Below are 18529 nucleotides of genomic sequence, written 5' to 3'. Positions count from 1 at the left end.
CAAGGAGGGGAAAGCGGAGGAGCGGGAGGAAGAGGAGGGGTAGAGGAGGAGCAGGAACTGCAAGAGGAGCAGCAGAGGAGGCCCCATGAAACAAAGAAATTAAGAATTAAGAAGAAATGTTTAAAAGGGGTGTCTGACAAAAACCAGACCCTGACACCCTAATCCACAAGAACAGGAAAAAGAGTCAGACTGCAAGATAAGATAAGGAGCTGGAATACACAAACAAGATGCAAAGACAAAGGCACCACAGGATAAAGGAGATTCCTGGACCCTAAGCCGGAGGAAACGGATTTGAAGTCCCACTCCCCCAAAAAAAAGCGGCCAAAGGACTGAAAGGGGCACAGGGCTAATTTTAATATGAAGTGAAGACAGGCGGGGTTAGGAAATTAATATGTATTAGCCGTATCGTGTAAACCTGCTCTGTAAAGGATAAAAAGGGAAAACCCAATCAAAAAGGTGTGCATGCTTTTTGGAGGAGATATTCCCCATGCACCTCAGCACTGAATAAATTCATACCTGCTCTTATAACTACTCTGTGAGTTATAGAGTTCCTTTTATTCGGCAAATCACCCACGTGCGTCCATCGCTCTCTGGATCTGCAGCCCCTTCGCGCCGGGAGCATCGGGCCCCGCAGCCCGCAGCTCACCGGGGACGGGAACCTCGCCCCGAAGCTCTTGGGCCGTCCTGGCAGGATTTGTTTGCAGGGGAAGGGATATTTGGAGCGCACTCGAAGTAGCTTTGGGGACCCCTGTTTCTTTTTCTGGGGCCGGGCCGGGCAGAGCGATGTCTGGATCTTGCAGGACTCCAAAGCTGAGCTGAGATGCCCGGTACCGGCAGGGGGAGGGGAGCAGCGAAAAGGGGGGAGCCCCGGGAGCCCCGGAGCCTGAAATGGGGGCCTGGAAAGGGGGGACCCCGAGAGCCGGGAGTGAGGGGAGCCTGGAGAAGGGGCAGCCCGGAGAAGGGATGAGCCTGCAGAGGGGGAAGCCCTGGGACACCAAAGTGGGGACCCCAGGGAAGGGAAACCGCAGGGAGGGATTTTTCCTCTCAGTCCTGATGCTTTGGAGATTTTCATGGCTGATGACTTCCAGAGATGGACTTGGGCAGGAGGAACCCTGAATCCTAGGTGGTCACCCCTTTTTTTCCCCCCAAACCAGACTTCTCATGCCCAAGCATTAGACAAATGGAGGAGGCAGAGAGGAAGATGCTCTGGGACCCCCAGGCAGGTGAGGAGGAAGTCACTGCCCCTTTCCCCCTCTCTTCTGCTCCATCTCCCAGCCCAGGATGGCCCCCGGCTGAAGGACAACCCTGCTGCAGATGCCGTCCTACCAGGGACAGACTGGGCAGAGCTCCTTCCCCTTCCCTGTGGCTTGGAGACAAATCCTCCCTCCCTCCCTCCCTCCCTCCCTCCCTCCCTCCCTCCCTCCCTCCCTCCCTCCCTCCCTCCCTCCCTCCCTCCCTCCCTCCCTCCCCTTGTCTTTCCTCTTCTTGTTTCTGTACCTTCTTGATCCCTTTCTTTTTCCCTTTTTTCTTACTGTCCCTTCCTCTCCTTCATCCTTCTCTACCCTCCTTCTTCTCCTTGTTCTTCCCTTCTTCCTTCCTCACTCCTTCCTTTCCTTGTCCCTTCCTCCCCTTGTCCTTCCTCCCCCAGGCACTGAGCTGCAGAGGGAGACCAGGGAGGACAAATCCCCGCAGCAGAACCTCGTGGACGAGGCCGTTTTGAGCAGCTCCAAGGGGCAGGAATCCAATGGGGAGGAAATGCCAAAGGGATCCCCCACAGGGAGGGGCTCCAAACCCATCCCAGGCTGCTCTGAGGAGAAAAGACCCCCCCTTGGCTTCATCCAGAGATCCAACCTGGTGGTCCATGAGCAGCTTCATGCCGGGGAGAAGCCCTACAGGTGCTTGGAATGTGGGAAGAGCTTCAGCCACACCTCCCACCTCTTCATCCACCACCAAGTACACACGGGGCAATGGCCCTACAAGTGCTTGGAATGTGGGAAGAGCTTCAACTGCACCTCCCATCTCATCCCCCACATGTGCCAGCACACAGGGGAACGGCCCTACGAGTGTCCCGAGTGTGGGAAAGGATTTCAGACCAGGTCAAATCTCCTCAGGCATCAGAAAACACACACAGACAAGAGGCCCTTCCGCTGCCCCGACTGCGGGATGAGCTTCAACCGCAACTCCAACCTTGTCAGGCACCAGCGCATCCACACTGGGGAGAGGCCCTACGAGTGTCCCCAGTGTGGGAAGAGCTTCTCACAGAGCGCTCACTTGACCCAACACCAACGGAGGCACCAGTAAGGGAAGCCCTGCGAGTGCCCCGAGTGCGGGAAGAGCTTCGTGCGCTGCTCCAGCTCCATCCCCCATGGGAGGATGGGCGTTGGATGATCCCCAGTGACCCCCGTTGGGCAGAGCCCTGGTGATCCGTGGTCCTGGTGATGTGTGTTGGGAAGACACCTGGCTGGGAGGCTCCACATCTTCCTGGCTCCCTGTGGGCACCTGGATGAACACCGGGGCGGGAACATCCATTGGGACACAGACCAGCAATGGGAATTCCTTGGAGGGAGTGGATTTGTTGACTTTCAATCCCAGAAAATCTTTTGCATTCAATCTTATCTTCTGGTGGCATCGAGGAATAACTGGATGGTCTTGGAGGTCTTTTCCAACCTCACTGAATTCACAATTTTGATTTCCTATTGCCCAAGGGTGTCTTCCTCAGCCAAATGGTGATGAAGTGGGGCAAAGATCAAGGTTTTGGAGACAGTGGGGTGGAAACCTCTCCAAAAAAGCTTCTTCCCTCCCACTCAATCACAGGGATGCTCAGTCAGCAGAAAGAAATCCTTTTGTTTTGGCCGTGATTTGCTTTTCATTTCTCTTCTTTCCTTTAAAATATCTAATTTTGTGGTAAAAATAAAGACATTGAATTAAGACACGGGTGAGAACATTGAGGGACATAGACATGGTGGGACATGGAGAGTGACATGGTGACACATGGACATGGCCATTCATGGGGACATGGGGGGACACGGGCACAGATGGAGACGTGGAGGACAATGCCAGGGGTGGAAACATGGTGGGGACACAGCCATGGGTGAGGACATGGTGGGACATGGCCAGTGACGTGTGGGGACATGGCCATGGGCACTGCCATGGGGGGAACTTGCAGGGGCTGTGGGGGATGATGGGTTTGAGGGAGTTGAGGGTTCCTGGCAGGGACTTGGGGCTTGCTGAGGGCTTTGGGGAGCCCAGGCCGAGCAGCTGTGGCTGCGCTGGGAGCCCCTGGCAGAGGTTCTGGGGCAGCTGCTCAAGGACCCCCTGGCCTGGAGCCCCAGCCGGGCATTGGGCTCCTGGAAGGGAATGAACGTCCTTGTGCCCAGGAGGGAAATCCCAGCACCCCCAGGGTGTGGGGGGCAGCTGAGAGGCCACAGCAGATAGCGCTGTCTTCCTCTGTGGAGCCCAAAGAACCTGCCAGCTCAGAGATTTTTGCTCTCCCCTGGAGAGCTTCTCCCTAGGTGAGACACTTTGCTCTCATGGAGAGAAAAAGTGTCACTCCCAGAGGCCTTTGAGTTGAACATGTTAATTTGTTACACCCCATCGGTTTTCCTCCCTGTCAATCCACCCTGATACATGTATCCCAGTTTTCCCCGCCCCTCTCCTTCCCTATATCAACCCCAGGTTTTTCCCCAGTTCAGGCAGCTGCTGTCACTGGCTCTCTTCACTGAGGGCCCTGCTATAATAAAGGCTGTTTCTTGCTGAAATGTCATACAGCTCCCTAGCCTCTCCCTGTCGCCTGCACGCTGCTGCTGAGCTGAGACCACTCACTGGGCAGAGGACGTGCCTGTGCCCCTGGACAGTCCTTTTCAGGACAGCTTCTTCAGGGTAGTTGTGGCACCCCTGCCATCGACACCACCGCGGCGTTCCTCCAGAACTGCACCTCAAAATTCCCAAACTCTGGGATTCTGCCCAGGAAAAGGCTGCCAGGAGCTGCCAGAATTGAGTGAAGTGGGGGATGGGAGGCTCAGAGCAGGAGGGACCTGGAACTCCCAAAACCAAGCAGAGGGGTGGGGTGATGGATTGGGCGGCAGTGGGGCAGGGGTGGAAGTGCAGAGGACAAGGGGCGCATGGGAGCTCCATATTGGGTTTGGATTAGTCTCACTCCTCCTTCTTCTTCATCCTGCCTCCTTCTCCTCTCCAGCCCTTCTCCCGCTACTTCCTCTGCCCTCCTCCTCCTCCTCCATCTCTTCTGCTCCCCTGAGCCCAGCGCCCAGCCTTGGATCCCCATTTTTCCAATTCCTTCACATCCCACAGGAGGAGCCAGGATGGAGCCGGGGCAGGTTGGGCTGGGGCAGCACTGGGCTCTTGGCATGGTCCAGGTACCACCCATGTGCCCCCTCCCCAAATTTCCCTGGTCGCTTCAGGGGTCCCAGCCCTTTTTAGGGTTTGCTGGGTGCCATGCTGGAGTTTGGTGTCTCCCAAGGAGTCCCCAGAACAGCGTGACAGATCAGGGGGACACACGGGGGTCCTGATCCAACCTGGGGCAGCATCTGTCCCTGACAGGGTCTCCCCGCGGGGTCTCCCCAAGTCCCTCCCCACTGCCCCCCATAAATGGGACAGGGGCGAACTGGGAAGCTTTACTGGGAACACTGGGAGCAGCCGGGCAAGGGCAGAGTCACAGCAGGGCTGGGGGGGCACACGACCCCTCCAAAATCAGCCCAGGGATGGAGTGGGGGGTGCTGGCTGGGCCTGAAGCCATGGGGAGGGGCTGTGGCTGCCAGCAGCTCAGGAGCTCTGTGGGCAGAGAAAAGGGGGTGACACTGGGCTGGGGGCCCTGGGGGAGCACACACGTTCCGGGAGAGGGAGGATATGACCCCCAGGACCCCGCGTCACCTTCTTGTGCAGGCAGAAGCTGAGCCCCAGTGCCAGGAAGACGAAGCCCAACATGGAGCCCTCGATCCATATCAGCATCTTGCTGCGGGCAGTGTACAGCAGCATCTCTGGGAAGTCTGCAGGGGTCGGGATCCCCCCTAAAACCTCTCACAGACACCCCAAGCCCTTCCAAGCACCCTTCCACTCTCACCCACCCCACCAGGACCTCTGAAACATCCTCCCAGTCCCTTCCCAGCCTCCCCAGGATCCACCAAAGCCCCTCCTGTCCCTATCAGGATCCCACAGCCCCCTCCCAGTTGCCCCTCACCACCACAGGAGCCCCAGGACCCCCTCCCAGTTCCTTCCCAGCCCCACCAGGACTCATCAGGAACCCTCTCAGTCTCTTCCCAGTGCAATGAACCTCATCCCAATCCCTGCTTTCCAATCCCCAATCTCCTTCCAGTCCCTCCAGGCTCACTCAAATCCCTCCCAGTGACACCCAGCACCCCTAAACTCCCTCCCAGTTTCCACCAGGACCCCCAGAACCCCATCCCACCCTCCCCAATAACCTTTAATCCCCTTCTCAGCCATTCTTGGCCCACAAACCCCTCTCCCAGTTTAAATCAGTCTATCTCAAACTCCCTCCCAGTTACTCCCAGTGTCGCTCTATTGGGAACGGTGAGAAGAACAACACAGACTCTCTTGTGAGTTGAACAGGAGAGCTCTTAAGGTTTATTACCTCAGATCTTTTTTTATAGACCGATACATGAAAGTACAGAAAGGTAAAACTTATTGGTCAGTGAACTAACACATCACCATCATTGGTCAGTGGGGTACACCACCCCTCGACCTTCTCTTGCAAGAAAACACGAAACTGACAAACAGCACCTGCAAGGCTGTCTTCTGTCTCTGAGGATTGTTTTAATTCCTCCCCATGATTTCCCAGGCCACTTTCTCAGGTGGGACTGAGGAAGTTATGCAGCCTGCTATTCTACAGGCACTGCGCTCCCTACTTTTGCTCATAGTTAACATCCATACTCCCAGCACACCCCAGTCCCCCTCCCAGCCCCTCTACTGCCTCCCCCGCTGCCCCCGGCGCTGTGGGGGCCGGGCCGTGCCCCAGTGCCGGCTCAGGGGGTGCTCCAGGCTGCCGTGCTCCACCTGGCAGCTGGAGCTGAGCCCGCATTGCCGGGGGCGGTTTCCAGCAGCACCAGGAGCTGCTGGCTCCAGCTCAAGGGCACCAGCGAGATGGACACGCTGGAGGGCACTGGGAGAGAGGGGGACACACTGGGATCAGCTGGGTGTGAAATGGTGCCAAGGCCGGTCAGCTCTTCCTCAGCTCCACGCTGGGACTGGAACACACCTCAGGAGCAGGATGACCCGAGGTGTGGCTTAGAGCAATGCTCTACAGCACTTAACAGCTGTCAGACACAGTGTGGAGGCAAGAATGGGGGGAAGGTCTTTTATATTGGGGTTCAGGGAAAGGTTTAACCGCCCAAGGGTCCAGGGACAAAAGACACAGAACACAAGTGTACAGCAATTTATATATGGGGAGGGCCCAGGGGTGGATACAAAACTTCAACCAGTGAGGGATATCCTGGGGAGGGGAATAGGACACATGGACCAATGGGGTGCTGTGGATTAGGGGATTTCCAAAGGGGACGTCCAAGCAGGGGGTTGGCATAAGGCAGGATTGACAGGGGACATTTGGGAACAAGGGGCAGGGTGGACAAGATTGATAGGGAAGGTGCTGGAAAAAGGGGTTGGGATACAATGATGGGCAGGGCAGGGGAGGAGATAACTTTGGGTTAAACCAACAAAGCAGGGGGGTAACAGCCTGGCTCGGCTGCAGGGGGGTCCCAGGGTGTGAGGATGGGGGGTTTGGGAGGGTTCCAGTCCTGGATACAGGGGTGCACGGGGGTCCTGCTGCAGCGGAATGGGAGTTCAGGGGGATCCCTTCCTCTGTTCTGGGGTTCAAGGGGTCCCAGTGCCTGAAAATGGAGGTTCAGGGGGGTTCTGGTGCCCAGGAATGGGGGTTCTGGGAGGTTTCCATTCCCGAGAATGGGTGTTCAGGGGATTCCAGGTTCCAGATAAGGGGGTGCAGGGGTTTTTGGGGGTGGGTAAGGGAGTTCCAGGGTTCCCAGTGCCCCGAAATGAAAGTTCAAGGGGGTCTCTGTGCCCAGGAAGGGGGGTTTGCCCGGAAATGGAAGTGCAGGGGTTCCCCATTCCCAGTGTAATAAATGGAATTGATTCGTGCTACTTAAATTGCAACTGTTACTAAAGTTATCATTAGAAACGATCAAGAATCAGTGTTATAAAGCAGATGCACCCCTTTGCAGATGTTACATGTCAAAATTAAGGTACAGGATGTAGTTTAGAAAATAAATGGTCAGTAAAATCAGAAAAAGGAGGAAACTTATGGGAAACATTAATGAATATGTATAAGCATACAGTATATAAGTTTAGCTTGAAGTGCTTTGTTTCGTACGTGAGGTGAGGTGAGGTGAGAAGCGTCCCCCCTACACCCCATCAGTTTTACTTATGCCTTAAGCATTTGTAACCACTGGCCAATTATATTCACATATATATATATATATATATATATATATATATATATATATATATATAAAAATATCTATCTGAATATATCTACTAAATTGTATCTCTTTTTTACTAAATTGTATTCTTTTACTAAATTCTATTCTTTTATTATTTTGTATCCAATTTATTAAGCTATGTTATCAATTAATTAAATTTGATTGTTTGGAAATTTGAAAGTCATTTATAACACTACTATATCAAAAGCAGTTAAAAGTGATTACAAACTGTGCTATATCAAAATCGTTCTGATTATAATAATTTGCAAAAGCCAGCACATAATAGCAAAGGGCAACAACAACATAGTTCTTTATCACAAACACAGGGCAGGTTTTTCCCTTGCATGGAGCACTTGGGCCTTCCCCGGGCCCCTTCTGCCCTCCTGCAGAACCAGAGGCATTTTCCAGCGCACACAGTTTGTAAGCAAGAGCCGGCTGCAGCCCAGAAGGCTCCAAGCGCCTCCTTCCAGGCTGACTCTGCAGATGCCGAGGCTGCTCTGGGCTCTGCCAGGCTCTGCTGGGGCTCAGCTCTGGGCGAGGCTGGGCCCGCTCTCCCCTCGCAGTGCTCCGGGCAGCTGAGTCACAGCAGGAGAAGGACAGGACACCTCAAGGGATTGAGGTTTAACAGGGATTTTATTCAAATAACTGCCATAACAAACAGGCTGTCCTAACCTACTCTAACTAACTAACAGTGTTAACTAACATAACTAACATAACTTGTCCTAACTACTATAATGAAAAGTTGGCCTCCTGTGCTTCATCTTCTCCGCTGCTCCCTCAGTTGCTTTGCTGCAGTGATCAGAGGGGTCAGGCTGGAGAGAGGCTTGGCTGATGACAAAAATGGGTGCTGCCCAAGGGATAAAAAAGAAAGAAATGAACTGTTACTTTCCAGACTCAAGTTCCTCACAGGCTCTGTTGCAACAGGACAAAGGGGAATGGTTTGAAAGTCAAGAGAGGGAAGCAGGCTCAGATTAGATGTAAAGAAGAATTGCTGTAGCAGGAGAGTGGGGAAACACTGAGAGAGGGAGCCCAGAGATGTGGGAGGTGGCTCCTCCCTGGAAACATCCAGGCTCAGGTCAGGCAGGGCTCTGAGCCACCTGATGTGCTTGAAGATGTCCCCGCTCGTGGCGGGGCACCAGCTCCAGATGAGCTCGACAGGAGCCTGCCAAGCCAAAGCAGGCGAGGATTCTGCTGGCTTTGCGTGTGAAAAGCAGCGGGACTGGAGATGATGGGAGGGGGCCCCACAAGGAAAGCCCTCCCTGGCGCTGCCGTTTCCCCCGCAGCCGCTTGGCATTCACCTGCAGCAGCTCCTGGGCAGAGAAGCGCCGCTCCTCGTCCGGCTCCAGGCTGCACTCGAGGAAGTCCCGCAGCAGAGCCGACAGGCGCCTGGGCTCCTGCAGCTGCGGGCTCCCGTTCTGCCGGATCAGAGCGCGGGCCTGCAGGAAAAGCAAACACAGCGCTCTGACAGCTTCCTCCACACCCACACGTGCTCACATCCAGCCCGCTTTCTCTGCCCCAGCTCCCCGGGCACTTTCCTCCCTGGCACAGATGCTGCTGCTCACAGCTCATTCTTCTGGGCCAGCCAAAAAACCCAAACCCTGCTGCAGCCACAGCCATTGCAACATCCAAATGATCTTGCCTTCAGAGCCGACTGCATTGGCTGACTTTGTCAGTAGGAACCTCCATCAGAAATAGCCCATTTTGCTTCTCCAAATACAGACACCAGCTTTACAGGCCATTTTCAAGAGTTAGTGTGGTCTGCCTGTGTTATTTCAAGGGATTCTTACATCAAATGCATCTCTGCAGTGCCACTGACACTCAAGGAAAAGCATTCCTGTTGCCCCATGCCAGAAACTGCCAGGCAAGGAACAGCAGGTTTGTGTGGCTGAAAGCTCAGCCTTGGTGACACAGAGAAAGTAGCTTGGACTAGGAAATAAATGTGTTAGACTGTGGGGATGTTAAACAATCATCTTCATGTTTCAGTATAGTTTCCCAGTGAGAAGAGCCAGGGAGAGTTCATCCTACAAAACCTCTTTTAGAAACTCCTTCAGAAAACTTGTTGGGTTTGGGTGTGGGTGTTGGGGCTGGTTTGGGGTTTTCTACAAGACAACATTAGAGCTGATGCACTTGCTTCATGTATTTGGGTCATCCTCACAAGAGCTGCAACAACTTAAATGCCAAAGCAAATTGTTGCTGGAGGCTGCAGAACATTTGTCTGTGTTCAGGCTCAGGTGCTGTGGGAATTCCCTTTGCGATGTGCAGAAACCTCCAGCTGCTCCTCCCAGTGCAGGGTCACCCTGTGCTCACAGGCCTCTGCAAAGCCTGGAGAATTTGCCTCTTACCATGGCCCCCGTTTGCTGGAAGTAAGGAGGTTCTCCTTCCACCATCTCGATGGTCACAATGCCAAAGGACCAGATGTCCACCTTGGGGCCGTAAGGAGAACTGGTCACAACTTCTGGGGCCATCCAGTGAGCAGTGCCCACCATGGAGCTGCACTGGTCCTGCTCAGGGCTGAGCTGAGCGCAGAGGCCAAAATCAGCTGAGGACAGAAACAAGCACTGTCAAAGGCAGCTGCAAGGAGGAAACCAAGCACAAAGATTCCCCACTCTCAGTCTGGGAATGCAGTGCTGAATCCAGCTGGAAAAGTGCTCAGGGCTGTAGCCAAGGAAAGATGGAACTGGACCCTTAAAGAAGCCCTCAGCTTTCATGCTTGGCTTTACTGATTTCCTTTGAAGCTTAAGATTGCAACTCCTGCCCCTCTGGGAGGGCCATACCCAGAGCAAAGGCACTCCTGACAGCCTGCTCCTCTCCTGAGCTCTCTGCACGGGGCAGCCGCTCTCAGCTGGCAGCAGGGGCCGGGCAGTGCCACCAGCAGCACTTGTGGGGCTCTGGCCCTCACTGGGAAGCAGCCCCACAGCCGCACCCCGGGAGCGCCGTGCCTGGCCAGGAACACCCACCCAGCTTGACAGAGCCGTCTATTCCCAGAAGGATGTTGGAGCTCTTCAGATCTCTGTGGATCACCCGGATGGAATGGAGGAAATCCAGGCCCTGCAGACACTGAGAGACAACAAGAAACACAAGGGAAAAAATCAGAGGCTGGAATATATCATACAAGAAAGGACAGTTTAGAATTCTGCCAGCAGCAACTTTGCTGTGACAGCCCAGGAGTGCAGCGCAGACAGGCTCCAAGCAAAAGGTTCAAGGCAAAGCTGAGACCAGGAAATCAGATCCAAAAAAGACAGAGAGTACCACAACAGCAGGAAAGAACACAAGAACAGAGTAGAAATGCAGTGATATTTGCAGGCCATTCACTTCAGAGGCTTTTTCCTCTCCAGCTCATAAAAACAACACAGAAACAAAGGCCTGAGCATGGAGCCACTCTGCTCTCACAGCCTCTTTGGAAGGACCATGGTGTCCCAGCCATGGGAAGCACAAGCAGGATCCCTCACCTCCTGACTGACAGCTGCCATCTCTCCTTCAGCCATGCGTGTCTGTCTGACAACGTCCTGCAAAGTTCCTCCATCCATGTATTCCATCACCAGCCAGAGATCTCCATCAACAAGGAAGCTGGAAGAGGAGAACAATGGCACAGAGATGAATGTGCATTGCTCAATTCCCCCAGGGAAAAGCCCAGAGTGGAGTTTTGTTCCCAGGTCACTTGTCAGTGAGGACAGAATCAGATGGAGAGACATTCCTGCCAGGCTGCACAGGCCTTGGAATCTGCCCAGGCTAAAGGAGAAGGAGGCACCCGGGAGAAAGGAGAGGCCTTAGATGGCAAGCAGGTGAAAAATGCACTTTAGCAACAGCCCAGCTCAATGTGGAACCACAACACTTGTCCCCAGCTGCTTCAGCATCTGAACTCATCAGTTCCACCATTCCCTCCGGAACAAGGCAACACAACTTCCAGAGTTATCCAGGGGAGGAGGCCGTGCAGCACTTGGGGCAAAAGCAGACAAATGCTTGGAAAACCTTGCACAAAGTCCCTTCAGAAATAGGCAAGGCCATTGAAAAATGGGCAAATGAGGCATTTCTGGAAACAAGAACCTGGTTTTCCTGGCACCTGCAGCATGGGAAAGGGCTGGGAAGAAGAAGCCAAGGAAAATAATTTCTACCAGGTTTTATCAGCCCTTGCTGTAAAACACAGCAAATGGGGTCAACTTGAAGAAAAAGGCAAAGCAAAGCAACAAAAGCACATGGAAGGAGTGAAGTGCCAGGCTGTTGTTCTGGGAAGATATGGCCGGGTCAGGCATTTTCAGAACAGGCTACAGACTGGGGATGCCAGGAAAGATGAACGCAGGGCCCGTGCACGGGAGAAGACCTGAAGCACTCACCTGTCCAGAGAGTTGACAATGTTGGGGTTCTTCTTGTCCTTCAGGACCACGACCTCATTCACAGCTCGTTCCCTGTTGTGCCCTCTGAGACTCATTTTCTTGATGGCCACCTGAAGGGACATTGCAGACCTTTAACTGGAGCAGTCTGTGGCAGGAGGCCACAGCAAACACGGAGCGAGTCTTCTTGGAGCGAGCGAGCTGGGCTGTGCCAAACTGCCTTGGGATGGGACACCAGAGCTCAGCAAGTGCCATTCCCACAGCCCATTGCTCTGCTCGCTGGGGCTGTTACAGGACTCATGGCCAGAGACATTTGGCTCTGTAAGCTCTGCAGAAATGCTCCCTCAGCTGTCAGCCTCCAAGCTCTAACAACATTCTCTGCACCTACAGTCTTCTCAAATGGCCTCAGCACTCTTAGGATTATTATTCCAACACATTTTGCAAGCAGGAGGTAATTCTGTTTCTGTGCACACAGAGCAAAACAGCCAGGAACCCTTTAGCAATTCTATGGCATTTGGCCATGATTTCAAATGTCCCTGCCCTGTTTGGGATAGCACAACAAAGCAAACGTGCACATCCATTGCTCAGATAATCCCTGTCCCAGCTGCCACTGACACCAGACCCAAACACAGCTGCAGGGTTTAGGAGAGAGCTTTGCTCTGCACATCCATCTTCTCATTTCTCTCCCTGGCTCTGTGGGAACAGCTGCACTAGGACTAAAACCCCAAACTGAGCCCAAGCAGGATCTCTCCTTAATTAGGCCTTGAGGTATGGTATCCTGATGAAACTCAGGATGATAAAATTGATAAACAGTGTTCCTGTCCGAGGCTGGGATGAAGGTAAATTGGGCCTCAGCCTCCACCAGCTGATGCATTCACACTTTTAGACATGAAGACCAGGCCAGCGTGTCCTGCTCTGACAGACACCGCTGCCCTCCTTGCCTTCCTTTGGGCACTTGAGAAGGACCAAGTCTGTCCCAGCTGTGCTCTGCAGGCTGACCCTGCTCTGCCTTCAGAGGAGCAGCCTGTGCAGGAAAGCTCTGCTGGGCTCCACAGCTCCAGCCACAGCTCCCAGCAGAGGGGAAAGCCTTCGAGAGCTGCCAGACGTGCCGGGCGTGTTGACACTGACCTCTCCTCCCGTGGCCCTGTCGAGTCCTTTGGAAACGGTTCCAAAAGCCCTGGAGACAAAAACAGCAGAGAAGAAAGAAGCAGCGCTTTAGGCCCTGGCAGTGAAAGCCAGCCCAGACAGGAGATCTCTGCTGCCTGCAGCGTTCACAAAACACCCGAGTGCATCCTCCCTTCAAACAACAGCACAGCAGCCACCAGCCCTCTGCCATGCAAGGTGTGCAAGAGAAAACAGTTATCAATTCTGATCAGCACTGAGAGGCAGCAGCATCGTACCCCAGTGTCTGAAGGGGTTTGGAGCTCTCCTGACTTTTCACTGGATCCTGCACCAGCAAAATACCTGGGCCCTGCTTGTGCAGAAGTAACTGCCTTGCACTTACCCTTGGCCAATCTGCTCCAGTTCCAGGTATTTCTCGGCAGGCTCCCCCACGCTCACGGTGTTCCCTGAAAGAAACCAGGGGGAAGATGCTCCCTCTCAGATGAGAGCCAGAATGCAGCCCCACTCCCTGGGGCCGGGAGCCCCTTGCTCTCAGCTGGGGAAGGACAATAAATGACCCTGTGCCATTCAGCTGCAGAGCAACCCTGGGTGCAGCTGATGCTGAGACACACACACAGCACCCTGCTCTGGCACACAGGAACAGAGCAGACGTACTCAGCTGCATCAGGCTCCACTCCCCGCTCCCCTCTGGCTGCAGGGCTGTGCTGCTGTCAGAATGTTCAGCCCAGGATCCTGCAGCACAGGGAGCTTCGGTGTCCTCTTCAGGAGCAGAGGGAGGTTCCTCATCCTCTTCCCAAAGCAGTGCAGGTTCCTCATCCTCTTCCCAAAATGCTGCTGGTTCACCCTCCTCTTCCCAAGCCACAGGATGCTCTCTGTCCTCATCCCACACCGGGAGATTGCTGTCATCCTCGTCACACGCCATGGGAGCTTGGCCATGCTCATCCCACACCAGGGGACATCCACCGTCCTCGTCCCCCACCGGGAGATGTCCACTGTCCTTGTCACACACCGCGGGAGCCTCGCCGTTGTTTTCCCAAACCGCGGGGTGTTCGCCCTCGTCTCCCAGAACAGCGGGAAGTTCACTGCTCTCTTCCTCCTCTTTGGCCTCCTCTTTGCAAGCAGAGGGAGCCAGAGGAGGTGCTGATGCTGCTTTGGTGCCCTGTGGACAGACGGGAGCGTGAGGGACGGGAAGTTCTATCTCAGTTATCACCTTCTTTATCCTCAGCTACACATCCAGCTGCACTAAGCAGAAATAGGGTTCAGAGCTGTTCAAACTAACAATGGGCTAAAGCCAACATTGCCACTTATTGTTGGGAATTCCATATTCCAGCATGGCTAAAGCCAGCAAGCAATCTTCTGCCTGCAAAACCAGTCCTGCAGCTCTTCAAAAGCTCTTCAGCAGAAACAGAGAAAACTGCCAGGGATCTCTTTGCTGCTGCTGCTGCTGCTGCTGCAAAGACACTGACAGGAACTTCCCTTCAGCCTCCCAGGCTGGCACTTGGCTGCCACACGCCGAGCTCACAACTTGCTGCACAATTCTGAACACCAAAGCTTCCTTTGCCACTCACCGAAGGAGGAGCTGCTCGGGATCCACGCGTGAGGTGCCCTGCAACGGGAGAGGGAACGTGAACCAGATGTTGTTAGGAAAAAACTGCCTGTGGTGGGAAATGAGCAAGGCAAGCCCGAGAGAGCATTTTGCTTTCACAGCATCCCTCCAGGAGCCACAGGCCCTTCACACAGCAAGCAAGAGAGCAGCACAAAATACTGGGCTGTGTCAGCTCTTGGCTGGAGCAGCAAACGGAGGGAGTTCCAGGCTCCGCTGCCACAGACTCCCCGCTTGAGGGAACAGAACCCCCCCAGGCCTCATTGCAAATGCTGTGCACGCCCCGCTGGCTGCAGACACCCCCTTTTTCAGCTGCAGCTGCTGGCAGGAGCTCTCCCAAACCAACCCTGCCCTCATGGCAATTTGGTTACAGAGTCAACTCTGTTCCAGTGGAAGAACAGAAAGCACACAGCAAGCCCAAAGCCACAGAGGCTGCACCGAGGGAAAACCTCAACTTACGTGCCAAGTGGGTTAAAAAATACCCCGAATAAGCCACAGAGAACAGAGTGCCAACTGCAGCAACCACTTGCTGCATCATTTTGGCTGCGCTGCACACGTCTGCAGACTGTACCCCTGCAAGCACCGAAGGACACCCGTCAGGGGCTGGGCTGGCTGCTGAGAATGCCTCGGGCAGGAGGATCCTCTGGCAACGAGCAGGCGCCCAGAGCCGCTCTGGACACTGAGGCCTCCGTGTCCCACAGCAACGGGAACACCACGGGGACGTGGCAACGCTCCTGTGACACCACAGCAGCCGCTCACGCAAAAACCGCCTGGAAGCTTCTCCTGTGTCACAAAGGAGCACAAAGAATCCTCCCAGGGCACAGCCTATTGCCCAAAGGATCCAAGAGGAACTCTGAAAATGCAGCAAACAAGGACACCCCATAGCCCAGTCTGAGCACTGAGGAGGAACGAGGACAGCACCAAACCAGAGCAAACACGACCTGTAGTCACTGATACTGCTGAATAAAACCAGCAAGGCTTCTTCCATCTGGAATTTTTGTTCTAGTTCTAAAAACAAGCAAGGTTCTTCACTGTAAATATACAGAAGGCAGGAACTGGGGAGGAGGTGGGATTAGGAAGGAGGAGGAGCAGGAGGAGGGAGAAAGGAAAAGGAGGAGCAGGAACAGGAATAGAAGGAGAAGCTGGAGGTTCCAGTGCCCCCTGTGTCCACAGCACCCCCGGCCACGGGCCCATCGCCCCCACCTCATCCTGCAGGTGAGCAGGGAGGGGGAGCTGGTCCCAAATCTGTCAGGGGGACCGAGAGGGTCTTTTTATCGGAGTGTGTTTGGAACTTGCAGATTGTGGAATTGAGCCCCAAATATTGTCTGGCATCCCTGGGAGGTTTTTTCCCTCTGGGTGTGTAGGTTTGGATCTTGCAGGACCCCAAAGCTGAGCCCCTTGGGGGATCTTTGGGGTCCACGTGGCCATTGCCCAGTATTGGCTGGGGGAGGACATTGGTCCTGGGGACCCCTGGGAGAGCAGAGGAGAGGAACCCCTGGGACCCCCAGAGTGGAGAGAGCAGAGAGGGGCAATCCCAGAGCTGGGGGATCCTGGCAGCTTGGAGAGGTGGGAGCCTGGAGAGGAGAGACTCCTGGGATTCCTGGGATCTCAAAGCAGAGATCAGGGGAGAAGGGAGCCCATGGACCCCCAAAAGCCCCTGGATCATCGCTAAGGAGGACCCCAGAGGAGGGGGAACCCCTGGAGCCCTTGGACCCCCATCATCCCAGGGAAGGGAAACCTCTGGAATCCCAAATAGGAAAGACAAGAGATGGGGAAATCCTGGGAGACTTTTTTTGAGGCTGAATCTTGATATTTTGGAGATTTTCATGGACACAAGACTCCTGCTGAGCTCGAGACATGGACTTAGGCAGGAGGAGCCTCTACTTCAAGGCACTCCCACTTTGGTTACCCCCCAAACCAGGATTTGTCATTCCCAAGCCATGGCCAGATGGAGGAAGAGGAGGAAAATCCCCAGAGATCCTGCATGAGGAGGGGCTGCAAACCCAGCCCAGGGAGCTGCAAGGAGGAAAGATCCCCCCTGTGCCAGGAAAGCGTCTGGAGATCCTGCCGGAGCTCAGAGCTGGGGGAGAGAACTCATGGCAGGGAGAAGCCCCACAAATGCTTGGAATGTGGGAAGAGCTTCAGCTGGAGCTCCAACCTCGGGGCACACCAGTGCATCCTGAGTGTGGGAAGAGATTTCCAATGAGCTCAAGTCTCATCAAACATCAGTGGATTCACACAGAGGAGAGGCCCTTCTGCTTCCCTGACTGGGGGAAGGGCTTCACAAAACTGCACCCTCATCAGGCACCGACACATCCACACTGGGGAGAGGCCCTATGAGTGTCCCCAGTGTGGGAAGAGCTTCTCACAGAGCTCAACCTTGACCAAACAGATCTTCCTGACTCCCTGTGGGCACCTGGATGAACACAGGGGCAGGAACATCCATCAGAACACAGACTAACAATGGGAATTGCAGATTGACTGCCCCTGGAGATTCACTGGGATGCAGAGATACACCCACAGCCCCTGGAGAAGCCCATGCCCGAGCAGGGGAATGCCTGAGATGAGGCTGTGACCCCAGGGGACACCTGTGGACAGAGGGGCCCCCGCTGGAGCCGCCTGTCCTGGAAGGACTGACCCCGTGGCAGAATGACCCACGCTGCAGCACTGTGAGGGGGCTGCTCCCCATGGAATGGACTCAGGTTGGAGAAGTTCCTGGAGACCTCTCTGGTGGGAGAGATCCCAGAGTGCAGCAGGGGAACGACTCCTGTCCTTGAACAGCAGGAAAAGCCCCAGGAGATGAACTGACCATGGCTCCATTCCCTGTATCCCTGCACTGCCAGGTTAGGATGCAGAGTTGGAAGGAGGGAGGGGTGGAAGGACGGTGCTTTTAAGGGTCTTCTTATTCTCCTGCTCTGAGCTTATTGGCAATAAATTCAATTCATATTTCCTGTTTTGCCCATGACTCTGTTTAATGAGGAAAGTCCCAGGTCCTTAACTCATGAACCCTTGGTTAAATTTTCTCTCCCTGTGTGGCTGTGGAGGGCAGTGAGAGAGCAGCTGTGGTGGGTGCCTGGACTCGGGCTAGCATCACCCCACAGCAGTGGGACATGTCCTTGTGTGGCCCTGTGCTATGGTGCTACAGGTGCTGTTGCTTTTGTCTCCCTTATGATTTTATCTTTTGCATTAAATGCTTGTGAAGTGCCCCCGGTGTCCCTCGTATTCCCTCGCCTCCGGTATCCCCGTCCCTTCCCCTGCTCCCCGTCCCACGTTCCATCCCGGCTGGCGGAGCCTTGGAGCTGCCGTGGGGGCCGTGGGGCTGCCCCGGGGGCTGCGCCCCGAGCCGGGGCCCCTTCCCAGTGCTCCCAGTGTGCCGCTCCAGCCTGGAGCAGCCAGCGAGGGCTTCAGCTGGGACGGCAGAGAGGCGCTGCTGGGGGGTCCCGGTTCACTTAAGTTTGGTTTTGGTAATTTTGGGAGTTTAGTGCAAGAAATCTCTCCTCTCCTCCACTCAGCCACAGGGGCGGGGGGGGGGGGGGTTCCCTTATTTGGGGGAAATCAAAGCGATGCACTGATGCTCCTAATTAGATGTGCATGAGGCTCCAGGGCTTCCCGCTGAGCCGGAGGCACCCAGCAGCCAGGGCTGGGCAAGGCGGGCCGGGAGGTGCGGAGAACTTTGTTTGTGTTGGGAGCTCAATGGCGGCTCGGGCCGGGCCCGTTCCAGGGCTGTTCCTCATCCCCGCCTTTCCCCTCACGCAGCCCGGGGCGGGCCCTGAGAGCGCGGGGCGGGGCTGTGCCGTGTGCAGAGCCCGCCGCTGGCAGCGATTGGCTGCTTCTGCCGTCACTCGTGGTTCTGGCGCGCGCTGATTGGGCAGAGGGGAGACAAGCCCGGCCCCGCTGGCGCCCCCAGGGCGGCCGTGGGGCAGGAGAGCCGCCATTGCCGGAGCGTCTGTGCGGGCCCGGCAGCGGCGGCAGCAGCGGCCGGAGCCCGGTGAGGCGGCGGCGGAGCTCGGAGG

General features: G+C 55.1%; 2 protein-coding genes across 5 annotated transcripts; one reads left to right on the top strand and one right to left on the bottom strand.

The window, feature by feature from the left end:
- Window positions 1-1118: 1118 nt before the first annotated feature.
- Window positions 1119-2301, top strand: LOC147646463 (uncharacterized). Its single transcript, XM_086873418.1, has 2 exons — window positions 1119-1223; window positions 1649-2301. The coding sequence occupies exons 1-2, from the start codon at window positions 1181-1183 to the stop codon at window positions 2299-2301; spliced, it is 696 nt and encodes a 231-aa protein (XP_086729544.1). The 5' UTR covers window positions 1119-1180.
- A 5776-nt stretch (window positions 2302-8077) lies between these two features.
- LOC147646462 (serine/threonine-protein kinase PAK 1-like) lies at window positions 8078-18313 on the bottom strand. 4 transcript variants are annotated; one of them, XM_086873444.1, is made up of 12 exons: window positions 15276-18287; window positions 14976-15089; window positions 14482-14519; window positions 13568-14072; window positions 13296-13359; window positions 12920-12968; window positions 11795-11904; window positions 10913-11030; window positions 10421-10520; window positions 9806-10002; window positions 8762-8899; window positions 8078-8310 (listed from the first exon to the last, which is right to left on the bottom strand). In XM_086873444.1, exons 1-12 carry the CDS (start codon window positions 15502-15504, stop codon window positions 8221-8223), a joined length of 1752 nt encoding a protein of 583 aa, XP_086729570.1. In that variant the 5' UTR covers window positions 15505-18287; the 3' UTR covers window positions 8078-8220. The 4 variants fall into 4 exon arrangements, with proteins under 4 accessions (XP_086729570.1, XP_086729571.1, XP_086729572.1 ...); XM_086873445.1 differs by having other exon boundaries at window positions 13568-14374; window positions 15276-18264; XM_086873446.1 differs by having other exon boundaries at window positions 13568-14360; window positions 15276-18254.
- Between the last annotated feature and the right edge of the window lie 216 nt (window positions 18314-18529).

Source organism: Cyanistes caeruleus, unplaced genomic scaffold (genome assembly GCF_971803275.1).
Source record: "Cyanistes caeruleus unplaced genomic scaffold, bCyaCae1.hap1.1 HAP1_SCAFFOLD_98, whole genome shotgun sequence".
NCBI classification, from domain to species: domain Eukaryota; kingdom Metazoa; phylum Chordata; class Aves; order Passeriformes; family Paridae; genus Cyanistes; species Cyanistes caeruleus.
This window is presented reverse-complemented; position numbering and strand designations above follow the sequence as displayed.

Bases quoted from the DNA above. Each gene is read 5' to 3' on its own strand.
- LOC147646463 (XM_086873418.1), top strand. From the start codon at position 1,181: ATGGAGGAGGCAGAGAGGAAGATGCTCTGGGACCCCCAGGCAG. The intron at 1,224-1,648 runs GTGAGGAGGAAG...TTCCTCCCCCAG, and splicing joins GCTCTGGGACCCCCAGGCAG to GCACTGAGCTGCAGAGGGAG.
- LOC147646462 (XM_086873443.1), bottom strand. From the start codon at position 15,504: ATGGAAGAAGCCTTGCTGGTTTTATTCAGCAGTATCAGTGACTACAGG. The intron at 14,520-14,975 runs GTAAGTTGAGGT...CTCCCGTTGCAG, and splicing joins TTTTTTAACCCACTTGGCAC to GGCACCTCACGCGTGGATCC. The intron at 11,031-11,794 runs GTGAGTGCTTCA...CTCCTCTTCCAG, and splicing joins ATTGTCAACTCTCTGGACAG to CTTCCTTGTTGATGGAGATC.